We start from the raw sequence: 22803 nt of genomic DNA, 5'->3' as shown, positions 1-22803 counted from the left end.
TTCAAACGCAGCGAGATAGCCAAGATGTGTAGCTGCTGACCATATTTTATATCCAAAACGCAATGGCTTTCCATGAATATGCTGATTGGCACTATGTCTCCCATAACAGGGAACCATTGTTTCATGAATAGATTTGTGACTCGACCATACCTTTTCAAACTGTTGGCCAAAATTATCATTTAGAATCTCGAAGTATCTTCGGACTTTACCAAATTCATCATAAGGAGGAAGATTGAAATTGTTCGAAAGATGTAAATATTTATGGATTTCTGTAAATCTACTTCTCCTCATGGTATTGGATACAAATTCATTGTGTACATCTGATTTTGTTTCGCAAAACATTGTTATGCTTTGGGGAGACATGTAGCCAGTCAGTAAGAGAATGGAAATGTAAACTTTTTATATAATTTTTGTTCAATTCAGTAGAATGATTCCTTTGGAGGGCATACAGCACTGAACAGGAGATCGAAACATTATAATCTGTAAATGTTTCATCTACGTCGCTTCTTCGAGATTTATAAGTACAGATTTCTTCTTTGTTAGATCACTCTTTATTACGAATAGAAACATTAGAAGTAGATTATTTTGCTTTTTTTTTCCTCTGCTGAAGTCTGACTAATACTAGAAATAGATTGTTTTTCATTGCGAGAAATGTTAGAATAACATTGTGTTCTTTCGTAGACCATAATTATTTCTTCCATGTATATTCATATCTGAATTCGGTAGTTTGTTTTTGTCTGTTGAAACTTGAGTGTTTATTTCCTCAATATAAGAATTGGACATTGTTATCTTGTCAATTGTTGATGGTCTCGGGTTATTTCCTTCATCATTATCTATTCGTATGTCATTGGCAGAAGTAACATTGACTTCAAATGTAGATCTGAGTATTCCTCCTGGAAGATGGTTGCTTTGTCACCACTTTCCTCATCGATAACTGGTCCATCAGCCAGTGGAAATATGGTAATATCACTTACAGACGATGCTCCAACTGTATCTTCGTCCATCATCTCCAGTATTTCATACACATTCAGACTATAGAAGAAAAATAAGTAACATAACTATACTAATATAATGAGATCGGATGTTTAATGTATCTGACCAATGTCACCTGGAGGTGACATGACACTTTGTAGTCCCTATATACACTATATGCACCTTTTTTACTTGTTTATGAAAATTGCATATAAAATACCAATAGTTTAGTAATGTATATATGGAAACAAAAATAAACCTACTTAACTCTTAGTTCTATTTTTCACAAGCCATTATGTGAAGTGCGCACAAAGTTGAGATTCTTCTGCATCCACGCTGATGTTTTCTTCTCTACTGCTGCAGATTTACGAGCTAATCTCAAAAAATGGTTGAAATTCAGTTACCAGATGTCTATTAAGGCATTGTCGATGGCGATTTATGTTTAAATATATCTACTGGTAATTTTGGACAGCTTGTTAGGGAGCGTCACCTGTAGGTGACATTGGGACATCAAGAGTTGACACTTTTCTTGTATATAAGCTCCAAACGGTGGTTTTTCTTCTCAGCGAAGATATCAATCACACGCTCCTTGAAGGTATGGTCACCACACATTTCACTTAATAACTGGTTTTTAATTGCCAACTTCCCTAAACAAGACAGTCTATTGTTTGTCATTGAATTTCTTAAATAAGTTTTAATTCTTTTCAGAGTGCTCATACTACGTTCACTACTGCTGGTTGTGACAGGCAATGTCAACATCAATCGCAAGAGTTTAGAGGTCTCTGTGTATACATCATCTAAGCTATTGTCCACCAAGTAAAGCAAAAGCAGAGATGGTGAAAATTAAAAGAAATAACGAAAACATGTATGTGAAATACTGTACATGCACCCAACTACTATAGCACGTCTATGAGACCACTTCAAACAAACTGAACTGAATATCACTTGAGAAAAAATTGAGATAACCTGAGTGAGCTTCTCATGATGCAGATCTCGTGCGAACTGAAAGACAGACAAAGCAACAGAGGAATTTGCTTGAAGATAAGATAGAGAAGTGGGTAGCAGATGATTCATTAGGCCTAACATCCACCTAATATGATGGCTGATGCTGTTTTTCAGACGTGAACTTTCGTATGTCAGGACCAAAACTGGATAATTTCAGACATATATCTGGCTCCACATTAAGTCTGTTTCTGTATTTGTTTTTCATATATACAAGATGAGAAAATGTTGTCTCGCACAGATATGTAATGCCAAATGGCAACAGATGTCTTACAGCCCTTTTGGAAATATCGGGGTAAACAGACTTAGCTTGGAACCAAAACTCCAGTAGCGGTAATGAGGGAACAGCATTTTGAATGTCGAATCACAGGACAGCTCGATAAGTTGCTCTCCTTCGACAGAAGAAAGTTCATATTCCGAGTCTAGGAAGGAAGTTTTCAGCAAGTCGTTTTTTTTTCCGGGACAAAGCGGAAAATACAGACGTAGTTGAGACGCCAATGATCTCGTATGTTCAATCATACTTTCAGCAACATCACTAGAAAGGGGTTCTTCACTGAAATCAATGAAATCACTCGGCATGTAAAAGGAATCTTATTTCCCTTTCTCGATATGACTGCACCACAAATTTAACTTTTTGATTGTTGGTTTTATCTTGTCTTGCACTGAAAACACGGTGACAGATGTACCTTGAAGGCTCGAGTTAAGAGTATTCAAGATGTTGAAAATGTCCACCAAGTAAGCAAGAGATGAGAGCATTGTGAAATCATTTAGATAGTATGTTAACTCAAATTTGGAGTTTATGAGAAACAACCTTACTTCATCACGAAGCTCAAACCACCTCGTCAGAACCTTACCGAGGGGAAAGTCATCAGATTTCTGAGTGCAATAGTAAGTGTTGGTGATCACTTCCCATTTCATTACAAGTGCAGAAAATGATCGGCTATTAAGAGGACAGACTTTAATAAAATTGACAATTTTTACTGCCTAATCTAGAAAGTTTTTCATTTTGGAGGGCATTCAGCATGTAGTTAGTATACAACAATGTGTCCATTTCACAAGAGGTGCGACTTTCTGGATATGTGCGACCAAACCTTTACATATTCTTGACATTGCCTGAGCACCATCTGTGCTGATAACTAAACATTTTCCCCACTGAAGTTTATTTGAAGTTATGAAGTCATTGAAAATTTTGAAAAGGGCTTCAGCAGTTGTGTGAAGACGTAACGACTCACAGAACAAAAAGTCTTCACAAACTTTATTTTCATGTTCATGTCACACAAAAGCTGCCAAATTAGCATTATTTGAAATATCGTGACTTTCATCCAACTGAAACACAAAATATTCATTAAGATGTAACCATTCCAGCAAAATATCTTTCACGTTTTGAGCCATCTCGTCAATTCTTCTTTTCACAGTATTGTCAGATAGCAAAAACACTGGAGGAGAAGGACTCGATCCGATGCTGTGGATTGAACTTTGGCATAGCTCAATGGTTAGAGCACTTGGTACATAGAACCAAGGACCTGGGTTCAATCCCCAGCACCGGAGCAAATTTTTCTCCTCTAATATTAATTGTTACCGTAACAGACGTATTCTATGGGACCAAAAAATTAATCTTTACGTAGATAAATTCAGGAAAGTTGCAATCAGGGAGGGAATCTTACCAATTCTGTTGATTCCATCTGGTTGTTTTGTACATTTTCCTGAAATGTAGTTTACAAACAAGCACTTGTGTTCATAAGCAGGCCTCAACTTAATGTATTTTCTTACAATTTCCAGAAAATCCTCATTACAAGAAATCGTTATTGTACATTCTGTACCCATTTTGTATCTGGCACGTTGACAATAAATAGGAGAACCAATGTTCTGCATGTCGTCCAGATTCATCTGTTCTGCATGCTCTAGCAATACTACTTTCATGAGCAGGAACTTTTCATTTGGTGCTTCCTTCAGGAATACTTCCAGCTCCTCTCTTGTGAAGATTTTAAACTTTTTTTGGCTGTACCCATCCTTTTTTTCTTCTTCTTCTTTTTCAGGAAAGCCACCAGTTTTGCATATTTTCATATGTCAACATTTTCATTAATCACCAACGTTGCTTTCAACTTAAAATAATAAGATCATAATGTTGAACTTTTTACCCTCTTTGATTTTTCATAGAAGCATGCAAGCAAAACCGTTTCTATATATTGATTCACATTTTTCTTAAACACCAGTTCATAAACTTACCATACACTGATTTAAGTTATACACTTCCTTGGATTTTTGTGGCATCAAATCTGATAGTTCGCATTCCGCAGCCTCCATAATCACTTCATTTTCCATTTCTAAGTGAGAGTCTGACATTGTACAAATTGTTTTTCAATGTTCTTGAAATTACCGTAGCTATAGATATAGCACTCAACTTTTTCTAACTGCTTTGTTGATTATGGTCGGTTTAGATGGCCATGAAATCATGAACATGAATAAAACAAGCTGTATTTCAATGGACACTTAATTCTTAATGATTTTGAATTTAGACGGCCATGAAATCGTGATCTTATAACCTCTCCAACTTGAAATATTTATTTAATGTAAATTTGTGCTATCGTAGAAAAAAAATTGTATGACACATGTTCATAAATTTATCTTTTTGGCCCTCTTGTGTCCTTGGCTTCGCCTCATTTCATAACTTTACACTCGTGCCAAAAAGAGAACCTTTACGAACTTGTCTCATAAAATAACTATTTCGTGCTTGAAATAATGTAAAATGGCACCTAGCAATGGCGATATTGTATGATATGTTTTCAATGGCATCTATGTGTCACACCATGAACTTTTCAAACGCACGTCGTATACCCTCTATGAATTTGAATTATGAGCTTGGAATCTATGAGACATGCTCTGCACAAGCCTCCAAATTTTCTCTTGGGGCACAGTTCTCCATTCTTCAAGCAAGTTCTTTGAGGTCCTGTGGGTCTTGATGCATCTTTCAAGTATATATATCCCATAGTTATACAATGGAATTTAAATATGAACTCATTGCTGGCTAATCCACTATAGAAATTTCGTTCTTGTTGAGAGGAAGTTCATGGAGATTGCAACAACATGGGATCTTGTGTTGTCATGCATCAACAAAAAGTGAGCACCTACACGTTTTGCTGCAGACACATATGTTCTGAACACAGTCAATTGTATTAGTTGATGCTGCACCATACCATAACTGAGCCCCAACGAAATTTGTTAATTTCCTGAAAAATTACGTGGGTCGAGACGCTCTCCAAGATGTCTCCAGGCATGTAATCGTCTATCATATGAAGTCAGAGAGAACCTTGATTCGTCCTCCAATGCCTAAATTGTCAATTACATGTTCTAGAGAGAATCTTAACTGTGCTTACTTGTGAGGTCTTCTAGTTCTTAAATTGCGTTCCCCCCAGTCTATTCTTGACTGTCATGTCACTTACTGCTCCTCCATGTACTCATCCAAGGTTATTTTGCAGGCCAGGGTCAATGAAAATGTGCCGACATAAAACAGAAAGAACCAAAAATCTATTTTGATTTCCTGTTGTCTTTTGTTTACATCCTTGACCATGTCTCCTCTTGTACTGCTCTAGTTCCCTGTTGTTGTTCAGTCAACTGTCCGAAGACAGGTCTGAACCTAAAAAGTGATGCCAAGTAACGTTAATGTTTGATAACTGTACTCTATTGGAGGTCATTGGCAATAAGTCCATTCATGCTGGATGACAGCTCCTACTTCAGCTTTGCTGATATCAACCATTTTATGATTCCTTGAGAATAACATCCGAATAAAACCGCGACAATCAACATAACATGTCATACAAAGAAAATAAAGTTACATTATTTTGTTTTTCAACATGGATGGATTACTGTCGGGTTTGCTTGGACTGTGATGAAGATATGAACCAGATGTTGTGTTTTCTGAATACACAAGTTGTTACCGTATATGATAATATACAGGCCAGCAAATATCTTTTCTGTTAATTTTTTGGGCAGTATAAAAGGAATTGGCTGGGTCACTGGCAGAGAAGAAACTGTCTACTGCGCTGATAGGAATGAACAGGAGAGAAGTTCAGGACAGAAGAAGATATCATCGGATGATAGACAACATTAAGATACATGATTCATATGCGGAGACTAAGAGAAAGACAGAAAACAGGAAAGATTGGAGAATGCTGGGTTTGCAGTGAAAGACTTGCCCTTGGGCAGAAAATTATGAATGAGTGAGAAAGCTCTTGCAAATTGAGAGAGGAAATGTTAAAAAATGACAGTATTGACTGATGATAACTTATGCACATTACAGTTTGCAGATGAATTGATAGTGGCTGAAAAGTATGATACTGAATATATGAGATGTTGCGAATATTGGGGATGAACTCGTAAAATACAAATTTCGTGAGTCTTTGTCGAGTTCAACCTCAATATCTGCAGCACTTAATAATGCTAGAAAATTGATTTTCAAGTAGACACCGCATCTGCAAATTATCTACCATACGATCCCCAGCAAGTAGGTCCAATTTTCCTTCTTATAGGGAACAAAGTGAGTCTGTTCGGTGCTGCTTGTGAGCCATTAAAGACATTCGTCCTATTATATATGAAATTCGAAAAGGTGCAAATAGAGTTGTATCCCTGTTACATCACTTACTGGTACTTGAAAACTTTTACTGGGTGAACAAAATATTGAGTATCATGCAGACAACTGCGTGGATCGAAATAAAAATAACAATTTAACGAGATATGTGGTGTGACGAGTGATGACAGACAAGAATACGGGCTACAGAATTTCCTTCTTTCTTGTAGGACACACAAAATTCCAACCTGATCTTTATTTAGCCACTTTAAATGAGCATTTTGTAAGAATGTATGTTCAATCACTGATGATGTTACGGATATTGCAAGAAAAAGCTGTCCATCTACCAATTTCATTGTCTCTATAGCAGTTGAACAGAATCAGAAGCTTACAACTGGCAGAATAAACTACATATGGGAGTGAGAAATATATGCCTAATTTGACACAAAAGAACCATTTTGAATTCAGAGAGGATTGTCCTGATATGGTGTTCGCTAAAAAAATTCATTAATTCAGAAGTAACATATAGCATTATTAATGGTGACTTGCTCTCTGACGTCAGAGAGTCTCCTGAAATCGTTAAGTCTGTAGGACTTAGCTTGCAGCGATAGAAGTTTTTCTTTTAAAAAAGTAGACCTTATGTATCACAGAAGCAAGATACTTTGCGTTCCCTTCTTTCATATGTACACAACCAACCACATCAGGCATGAAAATGATTCCCACAAAGGCGATGAAAGGGAAGAAACGAAAACCAGCAACAAGAATTCTTTTTTTTTCTGGGGAAAAAAAAAAAAAAAAAAAAGATTCCGCACCACCTGAGGCTACTGTAGGAGTTCGAACATCGAGATCAGGTAATGAAGGGACAAATACTGTGCCAAAAATGCAGATTTGAGCAGAAATAACACGAGTAAACTACTGGTTGAGTTAAACAGTGCAGGTAGTGCACTATGCCAGTACTTTGGACAGAGGTCTCCAAATGGAAAAACTTACACTGTGCATTTATTATTTCAAATATTCACTACATATTCAGTTATTTGTAAAGAAAAAAATATCAGTGAATATGAAAAAATTGTGAACAGCATAACTTTCCATTAGATTAATAGTTATTTGCGTTCAAACAAATCTTTTAAGGGCTGTACTGTAAAACTGACTTTTTTGCAAAATGAAATGGATTGTTGCTTTTAAACATTTAAAATGCTTTGGAAACTGATTCTTCCATTCTTACTATTTCAAATACATATCAAGGAATATTAAAACACCACTAACTCAATACCCACCAAGTGGTCCCTTTCCATGTGCACATACACAGATATTGAGAGTTGGTGAGAAAATTAGGGATTTGATATTAAACAATAGATTAGGAGTTATTAAACGCTTTGAAGAATATGTATATTTTGGGGGTAAAAATTAACAAAGAAGGTCTCATTATGAAACTAATTAGTAAAAAGAGCACCGACATATGGTCCTGAAATTTGGTAAATAGGATAAAAACAAATTCAAAATTACAACCCAATGAGATGGATTTTCTGAGATGTTCAGCAAGACATTCTACACTAAAAATGAAGGAATAAAAGAACAGATTATCACCAAATGTGAACAGGTTGCAATGTAATATAGTACCAAACTGCCAAGAAGCTAGATTAAAGAAATGATGGCGACCTAGGAAGACATGTTCACAAGGAAAATCAAAAGCATGCGAGCAAGAGGATTACAAGAAGGAAGATTGGAAACGTTTAGAAAATGTGTATGAATCAAGTAAATAATTTGTTATAATTTTAAATTCAGTCCAATTTTTAAATGGACATCCCGTTTGTAATGGGGCTGTTTTTTTTTTTTTCATGATCTGTCCCGGTGTCCCGACAAATTTTAATGGGACACCAAATGTTCCATTTTTTCCAAACTTGCAAGAAATGGCTGCTTAATTTATGAGATTTAATTTTTCACGTATTCTACCTCTATAATATGACAGATTGTTATTTTTAACAGTTTTTAATCATAAATAAGGTTCTCAAGATGAGAGAATGCATACAGATTTCGAAAGTAAAGCTCATTTTTTTTTAAATGTTTTCACAATAATTCACTTGGTTACCAGCAGATAGCACCCGATACCCTGTTTCCGCTTTCTCTTTCTTCTTCCACTACTTTTTCTTTCTTTGTTCTGCAGTCAGCACTCTCTAATTTTGCACGTGCTTTTTGTAGTGATTAGTTCTGTTAGTTATCTGCAGGTCGATAAATTCTGATACAGGGAAGAGAAAATGTATTTTCTCTAATAGTTTAAAACTAGAGTTTCATTTCTTTAAGAAAGATGGCACAACAAACAAGGTAGAATGAACGTTGTGTCTTCAGTTTTCTTTATTGAACATGTAGAGCAATCTGATATCAAGCAGTACATGTTGGTTGTTGCCACCAAGACTTCCAGCCAGTATCTCACATCATTTGTGAGCAGAATAGTGGACTACAAAGTGAGAAGAGAAACGTGTTGCTGCTGAAGAAGGTCTCTTTGCTTTTCATTCTTTCATGTCAATAGACTGTATGTCACAAACAGTGAAGACTTATTCGAAAAAAAGTTCACATGGTGCAGAATAAAGTGCGAGTCTATAATAGTGAAAGTTCTGCCACCATAAGCAATGCATGAAATCCACGCAGAACTTAAAAATGCTAAATATGTTTCTGTGATGGTTGATGCATCTAACCATAAAAGTTTAAAGTTAGTGTCAGTTCTTGTACGAATTTTCGTTTCCAGAATATTAGTGGCGAAACAGCTGATTTACTAACTAATCATGTTTTAGATAGCCTGAAGAAAAACCATATGACTGATAAAGTTGTTGCGTTTTGTACAGATAACCACAGAGTAAGTATTATACTAACTCTATGCAGATAACTGCAATACGAATTTTGGAGGTTATACAAGAGCTGGAAAGAACAATGTTTTCTGTAAACTGAACAATGAACTTAAAATGAACATTCAAGGGCTTGATTGTGCTGCACATGTGGTACATAATGCTGTACAGACTAGTGCAGATATTCTTCTCATTGATGTAGAAGCAATAGTGGACAAAATATTTCAATACATATCTCGTTTCTGAGTTCAAAATCTCTTAGCAATGAATTGTCCACGGAAAACCATTGGACACTACTGTAAGACAAAAGACAAGAGCGTTTAGTACTGAAATCATCACATATTAGCAAATACCGTGCTTTCTTTGGTCTTATTTTAATGAAGTTTGTGTCGATTACTGACTTCAAAATGTCAAACAATTCTTCACTGAATTTTTCTGCTGCCAAAGCCTCTCTGTGTATTATACAGTGGGTCCAAACTGCATAAATGACAGCTTTCAAGCCCTTGGTAGTTCATACTCTGACACATTTTTCCCATTTTATCTTGTTATCTGTCATAAAACAATCTACAACTTCAAACAAATTTTCTTCCTTTGTTCCACCTTCAATTTCTTTATAGAGCAACAAATTTTCAGTCAACTATTTTCCAATAATAAATTTGATGTAGCAAATTAAATGGGCATCTTTGTGATTGTTTATTTCCTTGTCTAACTGAATACAAACTATTTCAAAGCTGGTTGCTATATCGTCTATCCTTCTACTGATTTTATTATTAGAAAAGCCGATTACCAACATCCTCCCCAGCAGCAGGCTTAGGCTTATTACTTCGCGTTATTGTTAATTGCAGAATGCACATTTGTTGATTAGCTTCCATAAAGTCTCTTGGTTTCCCAACTACACTTCAATGAAGAGTTTAACTTTACTAGGTGGCATAGATTCCATGGATAACACTTTTAAGCAAATTACACACTGAGAGCGCTCCTCATTTTTAATTTCAACAGAAGTAAAGCCATATTCTAAATAATTATCATTGTATTATCTATACTTAGGCTTATGTGTCCCCAGTGCAGCTTCTTTCTTCTCAGAAGAACATGGTGCATCATTACCTTGTGCCACTGAAATTGATGTTAAAAATCTCTTCATTAAGTCAATAATAATTACATGAAATAGTCGCACAGGAAAAAATCACTAACACTATATAAATTACGTGACTCAACTGATGAAACGAACTGAATCTTACTACAATGATGCCTATTAATATAAACTTGGACAGAATGTACACGAAGATTCTTGGATGTTCCAAAGAAACCAAGTCGTTGATTGCACATGCAGAATGTGGGCAGCGAATGCTGCATAGCAACGAGTTCCACAAAATAGAGGTGTGCCAAGATTTGTTACTTCCTGAATGTTCCACAGAAGTCAAGGGCAATGATTTGGCACGCAAAATGTAACAAACAGAAAGCACTATGCTCAGTGTGGAAAAGCTTACAAGTGGACTCACTTTATATTAATTTATTTTAATTTATTGGACTTCCTGATAAATGACAATAGAATTAACACTATCCCGCAGAAACTAAAAAGTATTAACCTATATGGATGTTTTCATTTTACCATTTCTAACCATTGAGTAGGCACACGACAATATTCTAGGTGTGGCAGTACCCCTGGGAACTGCTGCCATGTAGTGAAGGAGAAGATTGAAAGAGAAGGAATTTCAAATATTGCGAAGTGTTTGATACCACTACGATTCGAGCTTTCAAGATTATCCTTAGTTGTAATTTCCATACTTATCACATTAAATTATGGAAAGAATTCATACTAAAAAATTCCCAGAAAGTCATTTTCAAAGTTACTTACTGTCAATCCGAGTGGTTATGTCGCATCCCAGTCCCCCATCTGTTTCTGCTGGCCTCTCTGTAAAGGCTAGTGGCAAGGCTTCTAGACTCTTTCCTGAAAATATTTGCTATACGGAATTAGAAGTCTATGTAATATTACACAACTGTTTAAAATCATTTAAAGAAAAGGGCCCCCGTTAAGTAAGTAATTGTCACGTGATTTACCATTTTCGACGACCCTGCGACATAACCACTCGGATGCACAGTAGATATCCGTGGAAAAAACTCTGACATTAATCCAAAAATGAGCACATTTCAGTCTACAGTAGTGAACAGTTGCAAAATAAAAAAAAAAAATACATGAACTTGAAAAACTAGTAACACTAATGCAATGTCAAAAACTAGTTCCAACAAATCACTCTAATAGTATCGCCACTATATATATGTACTGTACAATTCCTGTTAGCACGTCTTCAGTAGGAAGGTAGTTTCTAGCACTAAAGAGAAAAAGTTACTGTCAGAATTCTATTATGGAAAAGAGACAGGCAATAGCTGAAATAGAAGCCACTCAACAGTTAATACAATGAAACTTTATTTATAAGTTTCTATGGGAGTGTGAAGAAAAAAACGTACAAGTGAAAAAATTGTATAACTAACATGGCATTTAATAATACCTGAAGTAGCATTTCAATAATGTACTATTAAAAAAATTACTTTGGACTGCTTGCTTTTTGTTTGCTCCTAAGGAAGAAATCATACCCTCAAATTGTGATAACTATTCTATTATTTGTTCAGTTACATCAGAGGGATGTTAGGGTAGTTGTATTCAGTACAGTCACAGTTTGGCTGCGAGGTTAAGAGTTCGCTCACATACTTCTCTCCCCACTCACATATAACTGGTTTATTGACGCTAGCTCATGCTGGAAAAAATATCTGCATCTTCGAATTTCCATGAAGTTCAAAGTGGGCTGCATCCTAACAACGAACACATGCAATATTTTAGCATTCTTCTACTTTCACGGCAAACTTATTTTCGAACAAACTTGATTTAGAACATATAAATGATTTTTCGTATCTCCTGGAGTTTAAAATATGATCGTATATGTGTAGAAAAGTAATGAACAGAAATAATATATCCAAAATAATTTATAATCGAGGTACATATCAGCCAGAACCTCAATCAGAGGAACAAAATTATTTAAGTAGAGAAATTTTGCTAGGACTTCAGGAAAAAACGAATAAATGTGAAAAAATGCGAAATGTATAAAAGAAGTTTCACTGTATTAAGAATAAACATGTTCAAGAAAGTGATCTTTCTGGTTGACATCATAACAGCAATACAAATAATAACAGACAATACTCAAAGTTGAACAACAATCATTCAAGAAATCAGGAAGATAATTAAAATCCCTAAAATAACCTCCAAAAACAATAATATTCCAGTGGATACCATATGTAGGAACTGTAAGAAACAAGACATCTGATCTACTTGCCATAAAAGGAACCAAGCTACAACAACCCATTGCAGACTATTACAAAAAGTCCATATAAAAATCTCCAAAATAAAACACCCAAAAAGCCAATGGAAAAACACTGACCCACTTTGGGAAAAACACAAAAACAAGCCCAGGAGAGAAGCTACTGCCGCATTCAGATTAACTACTGAACACACTTCACTGTCTGCTCTTGTTTAAAAAACTGGCATCCATATCCATCTGCCAAATGTAGAACCTACTACATGTAGATAAACAAACAGCGACATTAACAACTACTATTTGCTACTCTTAGGGTTTTCATAAACAGGCAATGTGTGATATAGTCACGAGCTGCGGCTCCTTTGTTTGGTATTAATAATAATTACCCTCTCCACTTCTATGGTGTCTGGTAGTTGATGAACTGTTTATCAGGCTCAATGAATGTGGTGTCCATGCCCAAGCTGATGCAGATGATATATGCATTATGGTCATTGGCAATTTTCCTGACAAGTGTCGGGACTTGTTCAAAGTGCCCTTAAGACTGTGGAGAGTTGGTGTCACGAGGTTGAATTCCTTTGGTAAGTGTTGAGGACTCAGTTTCGAAGTGGTCTATTGGCTCTATATCACTATCATTAGGCCTTCTATCACCTTTGTATATTTAGTTTGATGGCCTTGTGTGTTGATACAGGCAGCTAAAAATAAGCTAAATAAAACCCAGCGTTTGGCATCTTTGGGCGATGCACACTACTCCACCTAACAGTTCAGAGAGAGGCCAGAGTGGCTGAGTTTGAGCTGCTGGTCCTTTAAACATCCACTGAAAGAGCATTTGGCAGTCCTCACAAGGCTCCAGAAGTCGCAGTCAATTCTTGTAATGGGATGTGACTTTATGGAGCCTAAATATAATTTTGAGCCATTATACATGGTTGTTTTTCCAACCAGGGAAGAGTGGCTTCTAGCCACGTCTGGTATATGGATGGGTCCAAGACTAATGAGAGGACTGGAGCCCAAGACGCTATCTTATTCTCTGTGTTGCTACACTATAGTGTTTCAGGCCGAAATATTTGCTGTTTTGGCCTGCACATATCATTTATTAGAAACGTGTTGGCTTAAGGATCGGATTTGTATCTGCTCTGATAGCCAGGCAGACTTAAAGGCATTAAATGCAGTAAAAGCAGTGTCCAAATTCTTATGGCAATGTCAGAGGACATTGGATCATCTCTATTCCCAATACTCTGTAATGCCATGTTGGGTATCAGGACGTACGGGAATCAGAGATAATGAAATTGTTAATAGGTTGGCGAGGGATCGTCAAATACCTTTATGAGGTCAGAACCTGTTCTTGGTATCACTCCACAGAGGACCAGATGAGAAATCACGCAATGGGTGATTCACCATCATGAAGAAATCTCACTAACGTTAGGCAAGCTCGAATATTGATAGAGGGTCCTAGCAGAAAGATCTGTTTTTTGGATCAAGATTCCTTAAGAGACGTTGTTCGTTCATTGAGTCCTAACTATTGCATAATATGCATCCTGGTGAGTTGACAGTATTGATTTGGTGCAGATGTTCTACTAAGCACTTGTGACCTGTTGCCAAATAGAATAATGCAACTGCTTCTTTACGTGGTTTCTTTCTATTTAATTTGAATTCTTCATGGATGTTTTCTAATTTTTCCCCTTTTAGGTTTTCCTTTATAATTTTCTCATACTTTTGTTTCGCTCTCTTTTTAATGATATTTTTAACTCATATTTGCTGAATTTTTTAGTTTTGTAATCGACTTTAATCCTTCTTTTTCGCCAAATAAATCTGCTTGATCATTGCGGTGACAAGGTCTCCATTTAAGAGTTATTATTTTTACCCAATTTTGATAACTGATGTACTACTGTTCTTATTTATTTGACTGTTATTGAATGGGATGGTTTGTTGGATGTGATGGCTTCTATTGCAGCTTTGGAATTGATCAGCGTAACAGCTTTTCTAAATTTATTGGGTCTGGTGATCAATTGTGTAACCACTGTCAGAATTGCAAGTAGTTCTCCTTCAAAGGCAGTTTTATTTCTTCCAACTGGTTGAACAATTCCAGCCCCCTTGAGGACCCAGATGTATATACAGAGTGAACCGTAAGTAATGTCATTGATTTTAGGGGGTTATTCTTTGAGATATTTCAGACAAAAAAAGTTTAATGCAATTTTCCTCGTTTTTGCTTCCTTTTCAAGATAAAAATTGTTTTATATGAAACATTTCATAGCGTGTTTTGGGAAAGCCATTGAATTAATTCCCAATATGCCCACTCAATTTAAGAGAGCAGCATATTATGATAATAAATTATTGAAAGAATTTTGGCTTTTTCCTTTATATGTGCAGAAATTTGGTCCCAACGAATGTAACTTTTTGTTCTGCAAAGGAATTTTACGATGTTAATTTAACCCACAGGTCCAATTTCGAGACATTCGCACTGATTTTGAAAATTCCTCCCAGACGATAATTTAACCCTTGAAAATGAGGACATGTCCGGTAAAATGAGAATGTATGGTAACTCTAATTTTGTGTTTTGAATGCAGTTGTTTATTTGCTGTTGTGGCACACCTGCATTAGTGTTCTGCTTCACAACACACCTAACACAGTATTAATCTAGTACATTACTGAGTAAGGCTAGTTATCTTAACAATTTACTCATAATTAATTTTAATATATATCAACTTATTTACAATTGCACATGAATGAAACTCAAGATCTTACTTTATATTTCGCATTTTAACTTTAATTTTAATTAATTAACTTGACAATATCATATAATGCAATATTAATCAGCTTGTATGTCACATATTATACCATTTCACCATTATGTAATAGATATTAATTAAAGATTTAGAACAATGTGTGTGCAACAAACAGATAAGTTTTACACTGGAAATTAAATGTATGTTGTTAGTTAAACTGCTCGTGTAATTTAAATTTTGCTAGATATATGATTTTCTTCTGGAGTACAATAAAATTGTACCCTCCGCATGGCAATCCATGTGCATATCTAGAGCTTGGTATGTATTTAGATTTGTTACAATATGCATGAAAGCAGTGAAGAACAATTTGAAACCAGAGACACCTGAACAAATCCCAGTAAATTACGAGAAAACAGAACAACAATTTGTATAAGCATGGACACTTCTACAACAGGAGGAAGGTTCTCCCTCCCATTAACTCTCAATAATAAATCCACTTCCATAATCGTATAAACTTTACAATCATTATGCAAAATTTCAGAGTAGACTGACTAACCTTATTTTCCTCCAACCTCTGTTGTATCTTCTTAATGTCAATAGGTCTCTTTATAATGTTATAATAGTGCGGAAGCTCCTGCTTAGAAGGTAACTTCATGAATGGTCCACTTAGTGTCCGTCCATCACTGAAATTATGTCAAAAGTTATTACTACAGAGCAAATATTTATATGCTAAAGAAATGTAAATCATTTATTTTTATGTAGTAAAAAAATACAAAAGTATTTGCAAAAACATTAAAAATATTTAGCCAAAATTGACTCAACTATCTCTTCTGTATAAAAGAAAGGTAACTTTCAGTAATCACCAATAACAGCAAAACATTAGTTGCTGATAGTTTCATTAGACTTGCAGTGTATAACGGAAATGTCATTCCCAAATAATTGTATTTAAATGCATGTCGATTGTCTCTGAACAACGCCTTATGTGGATACTGTGTTATGTAAATGTTCGCTCCATGCATATTTAAAAAGTGAGAGGTCACAAATACTTACATAGTCAGTTTCACTTATAGTTACGCCCTCCAAATGAGGAGCATCATTTCAAAACGTATTAAGTCCCCTAGTGGACGAAATTAAATTTGTTACTTTCTATTTATTTTTCTTTCATGCTGTGAAGTCTGGTGGTTCCAAGTCGTCATATTTGTAAACTGTGAAACCAGTACTTAAAAATGTTTTTGTGTAGTGTTTTGAAAACTTCTCCGGTTTACGAGTAATCCAGTTTTTTGTCGTTCGTGTAAAAAAATTTTAAGTTGCACATAATACGTTTTGAAACGATGCTCCTCAAATATTGAACAATTTTACACATCATGTTATAGCCACAGTTTTTATAAATGATTTGAAATTTGTTTTGTAGCACATGATACTGAGTTCAGTTATTCTTCAACAGCCTGAATCTCCCCGACTGCTTAAAAAATGAGAATTCGAATCGTTTTTACAAGGTCACACAAAAAGCTTAGATTTGCAGATATGAAAGCCAAACCATTTTTTAAATAAACGTCTTTCAATTAATCTTGAAGTATCTCAATCAACAATGCATAGTTTCTGTGCAATTTATTTACAAGAAACGCAAAACTTTAAAAATTCTTTGCTTAGTATGTTATGGCATTTAGCCATGTATCACAACATGTTACTATGGGTACAGAAGGAAAATGAACTTCGGGATTTTCCTGTTTAAATCAATTCTCGAACACTCGTTAAAGAACACTTTTTCCCATTGGACATTAACCTATCCTTGTTGGGAAACAGGATTCGAATATTTATTGAAAGCTTGCTGAAAGACCTTTGAATGCCTAATTAAATATGCCTATGCAGCATCATCTGTCATATTTCACACCCTTTGGCCATAGTAAATGCGTATCTTCACTGAAGAGCCTAACAATTGTGGTATGATTTGACGCTGACAGTTCTTTACACATTGGCAAAAAAGAATGTTACAAGCATTTTCATTAATTTTCAACACAACAACAACCTTTTCTGTTTTCCTACCACTACAATCAGTGGTTTTGTCAATAACCAAATTTTTTATAAAGTTTCTTCATAGCATTTTAGGAGATGGTAGTTTTTTTAATGTCATACCACCTCGAGATTCAATATCAATCTATTTAGTGAGAAACCTATTAACTTCCCTGTTATTTAATTTAATGCAGATATCGGCTGGAACAAATAATATGCATAAATCTAACATGGGAACCTCCCCAACAGGGACACTCCAATCATAATAAAAAATTGACAACAACCTAATTTTGGTCAACAAATGGCATGGTAACAGTCATTCATCGCGCTTTTTTGTTATTTATGCGATATACACTCTTCTCACAGCACAATCATGTCACGCCTCCCTCCCCTTGGGTGTCTTATTGTACTCTGTATTGTATCCCATGATATCGGGTTTTGCTTTGGCTCCACTATATCGATATCATATTTAAATCATATTAACATAATACTTGATGACTCACCTTATATGTGGTAATGTGGATTTAGAACAAAATGGTCCGGACAGAGCACTTCTGAACAGTACAAGCATTTCATGATGGCTGTGACTTCAGAGTCATCCTTGCCACATACACGGAGCATAGGCACCTCATTGTCTATAATATAGCAATGCATATGTTAACATGCTCTTCAATACCGATGAGTGGAATTGATGACAGATGATGGAGTGCAATTTCATGATAAAAAGTCTATCATGTATTTTTCTGGAGTGCTGTCAATTGTAATTTTGTATCTGAAACACTCTTCAATCTCCTGACCACGATTTTATACTGCTGAAAGAAATAGACATCCAGGGATTGAACAAATCTTGTAGTCCTGGGTGGAATGATTTGAGTTTGAATGGATTTTTCACCTAGCGTAATTTTTTATTTCCACGTCATTAAAAATTTCACTACCCTTTTGGCCACTCCAGGAATCCAATAGTAGAATGGTGTCATTCTTAACATCAGGAATGAATACCTTGTTTAGTCATTTTTCACATATTCCTTTGTCAGTTTGTCGGAGTTAATAGCATGGACCACAATGTTAAACGGAGATTCTTTTTCCAGTAATGACTTTATTTTGGGCCGAATTGTCCCTTCGGTTCTTGTAAGCAGATATAAAGTCGTGTGCCTACTGTACCAGCTGATAATATATGGAATTTAACCATGTAGAAATGTGTAACCGATGCCATTGACTACACTACTGCCAATGTGTTTTTTACACTGTCTCTGAGAAGGTCCTGTCTGAAGTCATTTCATATTCAATGCGTGACTGCGCAATCAGCTCTTTGTGGGGTTTCTGTGACAAGTTTGTTGGCTTCTCAAGTTCCACAATCAAATCAGATTCATTTTCTATGTCCTTTCACGAAACAAATTTTGTCATCTTTCGGAAACCTTATCCACTTTCCCTTTTTAAAATTATGCAGGAAATGTCCCGAAGCTAGGAGGGAATAATTGTATTGTTCTACAATTTGGAATTTCTCGTTAGTGATCGACAGAATTTTTGTCATCATACTTCTCTAGCTGAAGAGGCGAATTGAAGCCAAAACAGAGAAAACGCAAAATCATAAATAGAGTTTAAGCTCTTTAAAAATATTGCAAAAGCAAAGTCAACAGGCATAAGTCAAAAGACAAAGCAAAACCAATTGACAATTTTGCTGAGTAGATGGTACTATTTCAAAACATTTGCAAAGCAAAGTCAAAAGACAAAGTAATAGCATTTGTGGAGGTGGAGGAAACGGCCTCCAGATATGGAGGGTAGCTGTGAATATATTCAATAAGCAGTTATGGACAGCCGATAAGGGGTGGTTTTCCAGCTTGGGGGTTGGGCAAAAGGCTAGCAAGCCATCACTGTAAAAAAACAGCTTGTTACGAAACCTTACAATAGGCCTCGAAATGGGACTGATTCTCTGGCACGACCACAGCAAAGGAATAAGGTTATGAGATTTGGAACTTGGAACATAACTAGACTATATGGCAGTTCGGAAGTCGGTCGGCTGCTATATGCGCCATAGCATTTCTGGTATGTGACGTCACAAGCTTGTACTGTAGAACCAATCGGAATCAGTCTGTAACAAGTACTTCTCGAGTTTGTTTGTTCACGTGTGAGTGTTTCAATACAATGAATAAGTAAAACTAACTTTTACTGTGTGTATGTAAGATAAATAAATGGAATAAGAGACTGTAAAAAGACAAGTATTGCACAGGCAGGCGCGAAAAATAGTGTTTAAGGTGTATAATAATTTTGAAAACGTTGACGAGCAGAACTCTGCCGGCCATCTTGATGCTGGCTGCAACGTTGACAACGTGCAAGAAACGACTGCAGAAGCATGTGGTATGGGATTGAGAACAGTGCAAAGAATATTGTTAGTGAAGGAAAGAGTTTTTGTTTAGTGTCATGCTTACAGTAATTAATGGCTAAGATCATTATTGTCTTTTGATAATTTAAATTCTCTCCTGCGCTATTTGTATTGCACATGCTCGTGAAGTACGATGTGGCAATGTTGTATGCTGCCTTGCTCTCTCTATCTGTCTCTCTCGACGCAAACACTAGCAGACTACTGCCTTCTGAATTGCCATCGACTCTAGTCTTTACAGAACAGGTGGGGTAACATTAGTAACAAAAGAACTAGGCAGATATAGAATAGACTTCGTGGGAGTACAAGAGGTTAGGTTAATGGGAATGGCATATCACGAATAGGAAATTACTTGTTGTATTATGGGGAAGGAAACAATAATCACCAATTAGGAACAGAATTCTTTTTTCATAAAAGAATAAAATCCGCAGTAAAAAAGGTCGAATTTATCAGTGACAAGTTATCCTATTTAGTACTTAAGGGTAGATGGTGCGATATCATGCTTATAAATGCTCACGCCCCTACAGAAGAGAAAGACGACCATATAAAGGATAGCTTCTATGAGGAATTGGAACACACTTTTGATCAGTTATCTAAATATCACATGAAAATTTTATTAGGAGATTTCAATGCTAAAGTAGGACAGAAGGATATTTTTAAACCAATTATTGGAAAAGAGAGCCTACACGTAACTAGTAATGATAATGGAGTTAGGTTACTCAATGTTGCGACATCAAAAAATTTAAATCTCAAAAGTACAACTTTTCCCCTTAAGGATATACATAAAAAAACTTGGACTTCTCCAGATGGATTGACACACAACCAAATAGATCACATCTTTATAGATAAAAGAAGACAAACTATATAGTAGACATTCGAACTGTAATTCTGACCATTATTTGGCAATTGGAGAATTAAGAGAAAGACTATCAATAGCCAAGTGAGTAGACCAACAAGTTAATATTAGTAAATTCAATATTCTGAAATTAAGGGACGAGGAAACAAAGCAACATTATCAGGTCGAAATTTCGAATAGGTTTGCCACTTTAGGAAGTTCCGACGAAGTTGAGAAAGAGTTAGATCTTAATAGCGTGTGGGAAAATATCAGAGATATCAAAATTGCAGCTGAGCAGAGCATAGGTTATTATGAAACTAAGAAAAAGAAACCGTGGTTTGATGAAGATTGTTGCATGGTAGTAGACAGAAGGAAAAAGGCAAAATTGAAATCCTTACAGGATCCAGTTGAGGAGAATAGAGATAATTATTTCAATGAAAGACAGGAAGCAAGTCATACACTTAGAAATAAAAAGAGAGATTACTTGAAGGAAAAACTGAATGAGGTAGAAACAAATAGTGAGAATAAAAACATTCGATATATAAGGGTATAAAAGAATTTAAGAACGGATATCAGGCAAGGGTAAACGTGATCAAGAATGAGAATGGTGACTTGCTTGCAGACCCTCATTCAATCCTGAACAGACGGAAAAACTATTTTGGGCAACTACTAAATGTACATAGGCCAGATAGAAATGATCAGGACGAAATTCAAATACAAACTGCTGAGCCATTTATACCCGAACCCACACTTTCTGAAGTCGAAATTGCCATAGAAAATCTGAAAAAGTACAAGTCTCCAGGTATCGATCAAATTCCAGCAGAATTAATACAAGAGGATGGAAGCACATTATCTAGCGAAATTTATAAACTTGTACTTGCTATTTGAGAAAAGGAAGTTGTACCAGATCAATGGAAGGAGTCCATAACTGTACCTATCTTTAAGAAGGGGGACAAGACTAACTGTGGTAACTTTCGAGGAATATCACTTTTGCTGATGTCGTACAAAATTTTGTCCAATATTCTTTTGAGAAGATTAACTCCGTACGTAGATGAAATTACTGGGGATCATCAGTGTGGTTTTAGGCGTAATAGATCGACTATTGATCAGATTTTTTGTATTCGACAGATATTGGAGGAAAAATGGGAGTATAAGGGTACAGTACATCAGTTATTCATAGATTTCAAAAAGGCATGAGAGAGAAGTTTTATATAATATTCTTACTGAGTTTGGTATTCCCAAAAAAACTAGTTCGACTAATTAAAATGTGTCTTAGTGAAACTTACAGCAGTGTCCGTATAGGCCAGTTTGTATCTGATGCTTTTCCAAGTCACTAAGGGCTAAAGCAAGGAGATGCACTACCACCTTAACTTTTTGACTTTGCTCTAGAATATGCCATTAGGAAAGTTCACGATAACAGAGGGTTTGGAATTGAATAGGTTACATTAGCTTCTTGTCTATGCGGATGACGTGAATATGTTAGAAGAAAATCCACAAACAATTAGGGAAAACACGGAAATTTTACTTGAAGCAAGTAAAGCGATTGGTTTGGAAGTAATTCCCGAAAAAAAAAAACAAAGTATATGATTAGGTCTCATGACCAGAATATTGTACCAAATAGAAACATAAACATTTGAGATTTATCCTTCGAAGAGGTGGAAAAATTCAAATATTTTTGAGCAACAGTAACAATTATAAATGACACTCAGCAGTGGCGGCTCCTGCATATTTCTTTAGAGGAGGAAAGAAGTTAACTGCACGAAATGACACCTTCTTGAATGAAACATGCTACAAATTAGCCTACATGCATACATGTAAGACCAGGTGGTGTTGGGGTTGGCCTTCCCTTCTGTATAGCAATAATCTGTTCTTGTAAATTGAGTTTCCTAAATTGTCCAAAATATATTATATTTTCACTTCCATTCATTGTTGAATAATTGCGCAAATTAACAATTACAAGGAAATTCACAACCTCGTAGCATTTTTCGAGCACACTACAGCATCACACGTGTTGGAAGAGACTAGCAACTAACTCGTAACCGGAACCGTTTTACGGAAATGGAAATGGGAATGGGAAATAATCTGAGGAAAGCGAGAACACTGCCCCCACGTGGTCTGTGTTGCCACATGTACATTTTACAAGTTCAGTATCACATGCTTTTGAAGAATGTCAGT

At 35.7% G+C, this 22803-nt stretch overlaps 1 protein-coding gene across 7 annotated transcripts in view; it reads right to left on the bottom strand.

The window, feature by feature from the left end:
• LOC138707363 (ATP-dependent helicase brm-like) overlaps positions 1-22803 on the bottom strand; it is a 233327-nt gene that overhangs the window by 20357 nt on the left and 190167 nt on the right. For 6 of the 7 annotated variants that reach the window (XM_069836649.1, XM_069836650.1, XM_069836648.1 and 3 more), the window contains one exon: positions 15963-16089. In XM_069836649.1, the coding sequence (XP_069692750.1) occupies positions 15963-16089 (127 nt within the window). Of the gene's footprint in view, positions 1-11233; positions 11327-15962; positions 16090-22803 lie in introns of all 7 variants that reach the window. The other variant, XR_011334196.1, reaches the window with a different exon arrangement.

This window comes from Periplaneta americana, chromosome 10 (genome assembly GCF_040183065.1).
Source record: "Periplaneta americana isolate PAMFEO1 chromosome 10, P.americana_PAMFEO1_priV1, whole genome shotgun sequence".
NCBI lineage: Eukaryota > Metazoa > Arthropoda > Insecta > Blattodea > Blattidae > Periplaneta > Periplaneta americana.
Note: the sequence above shows the minus strand (reverse complement) of the source record. Positions and strands in the feature narration are given on the sequence as shown.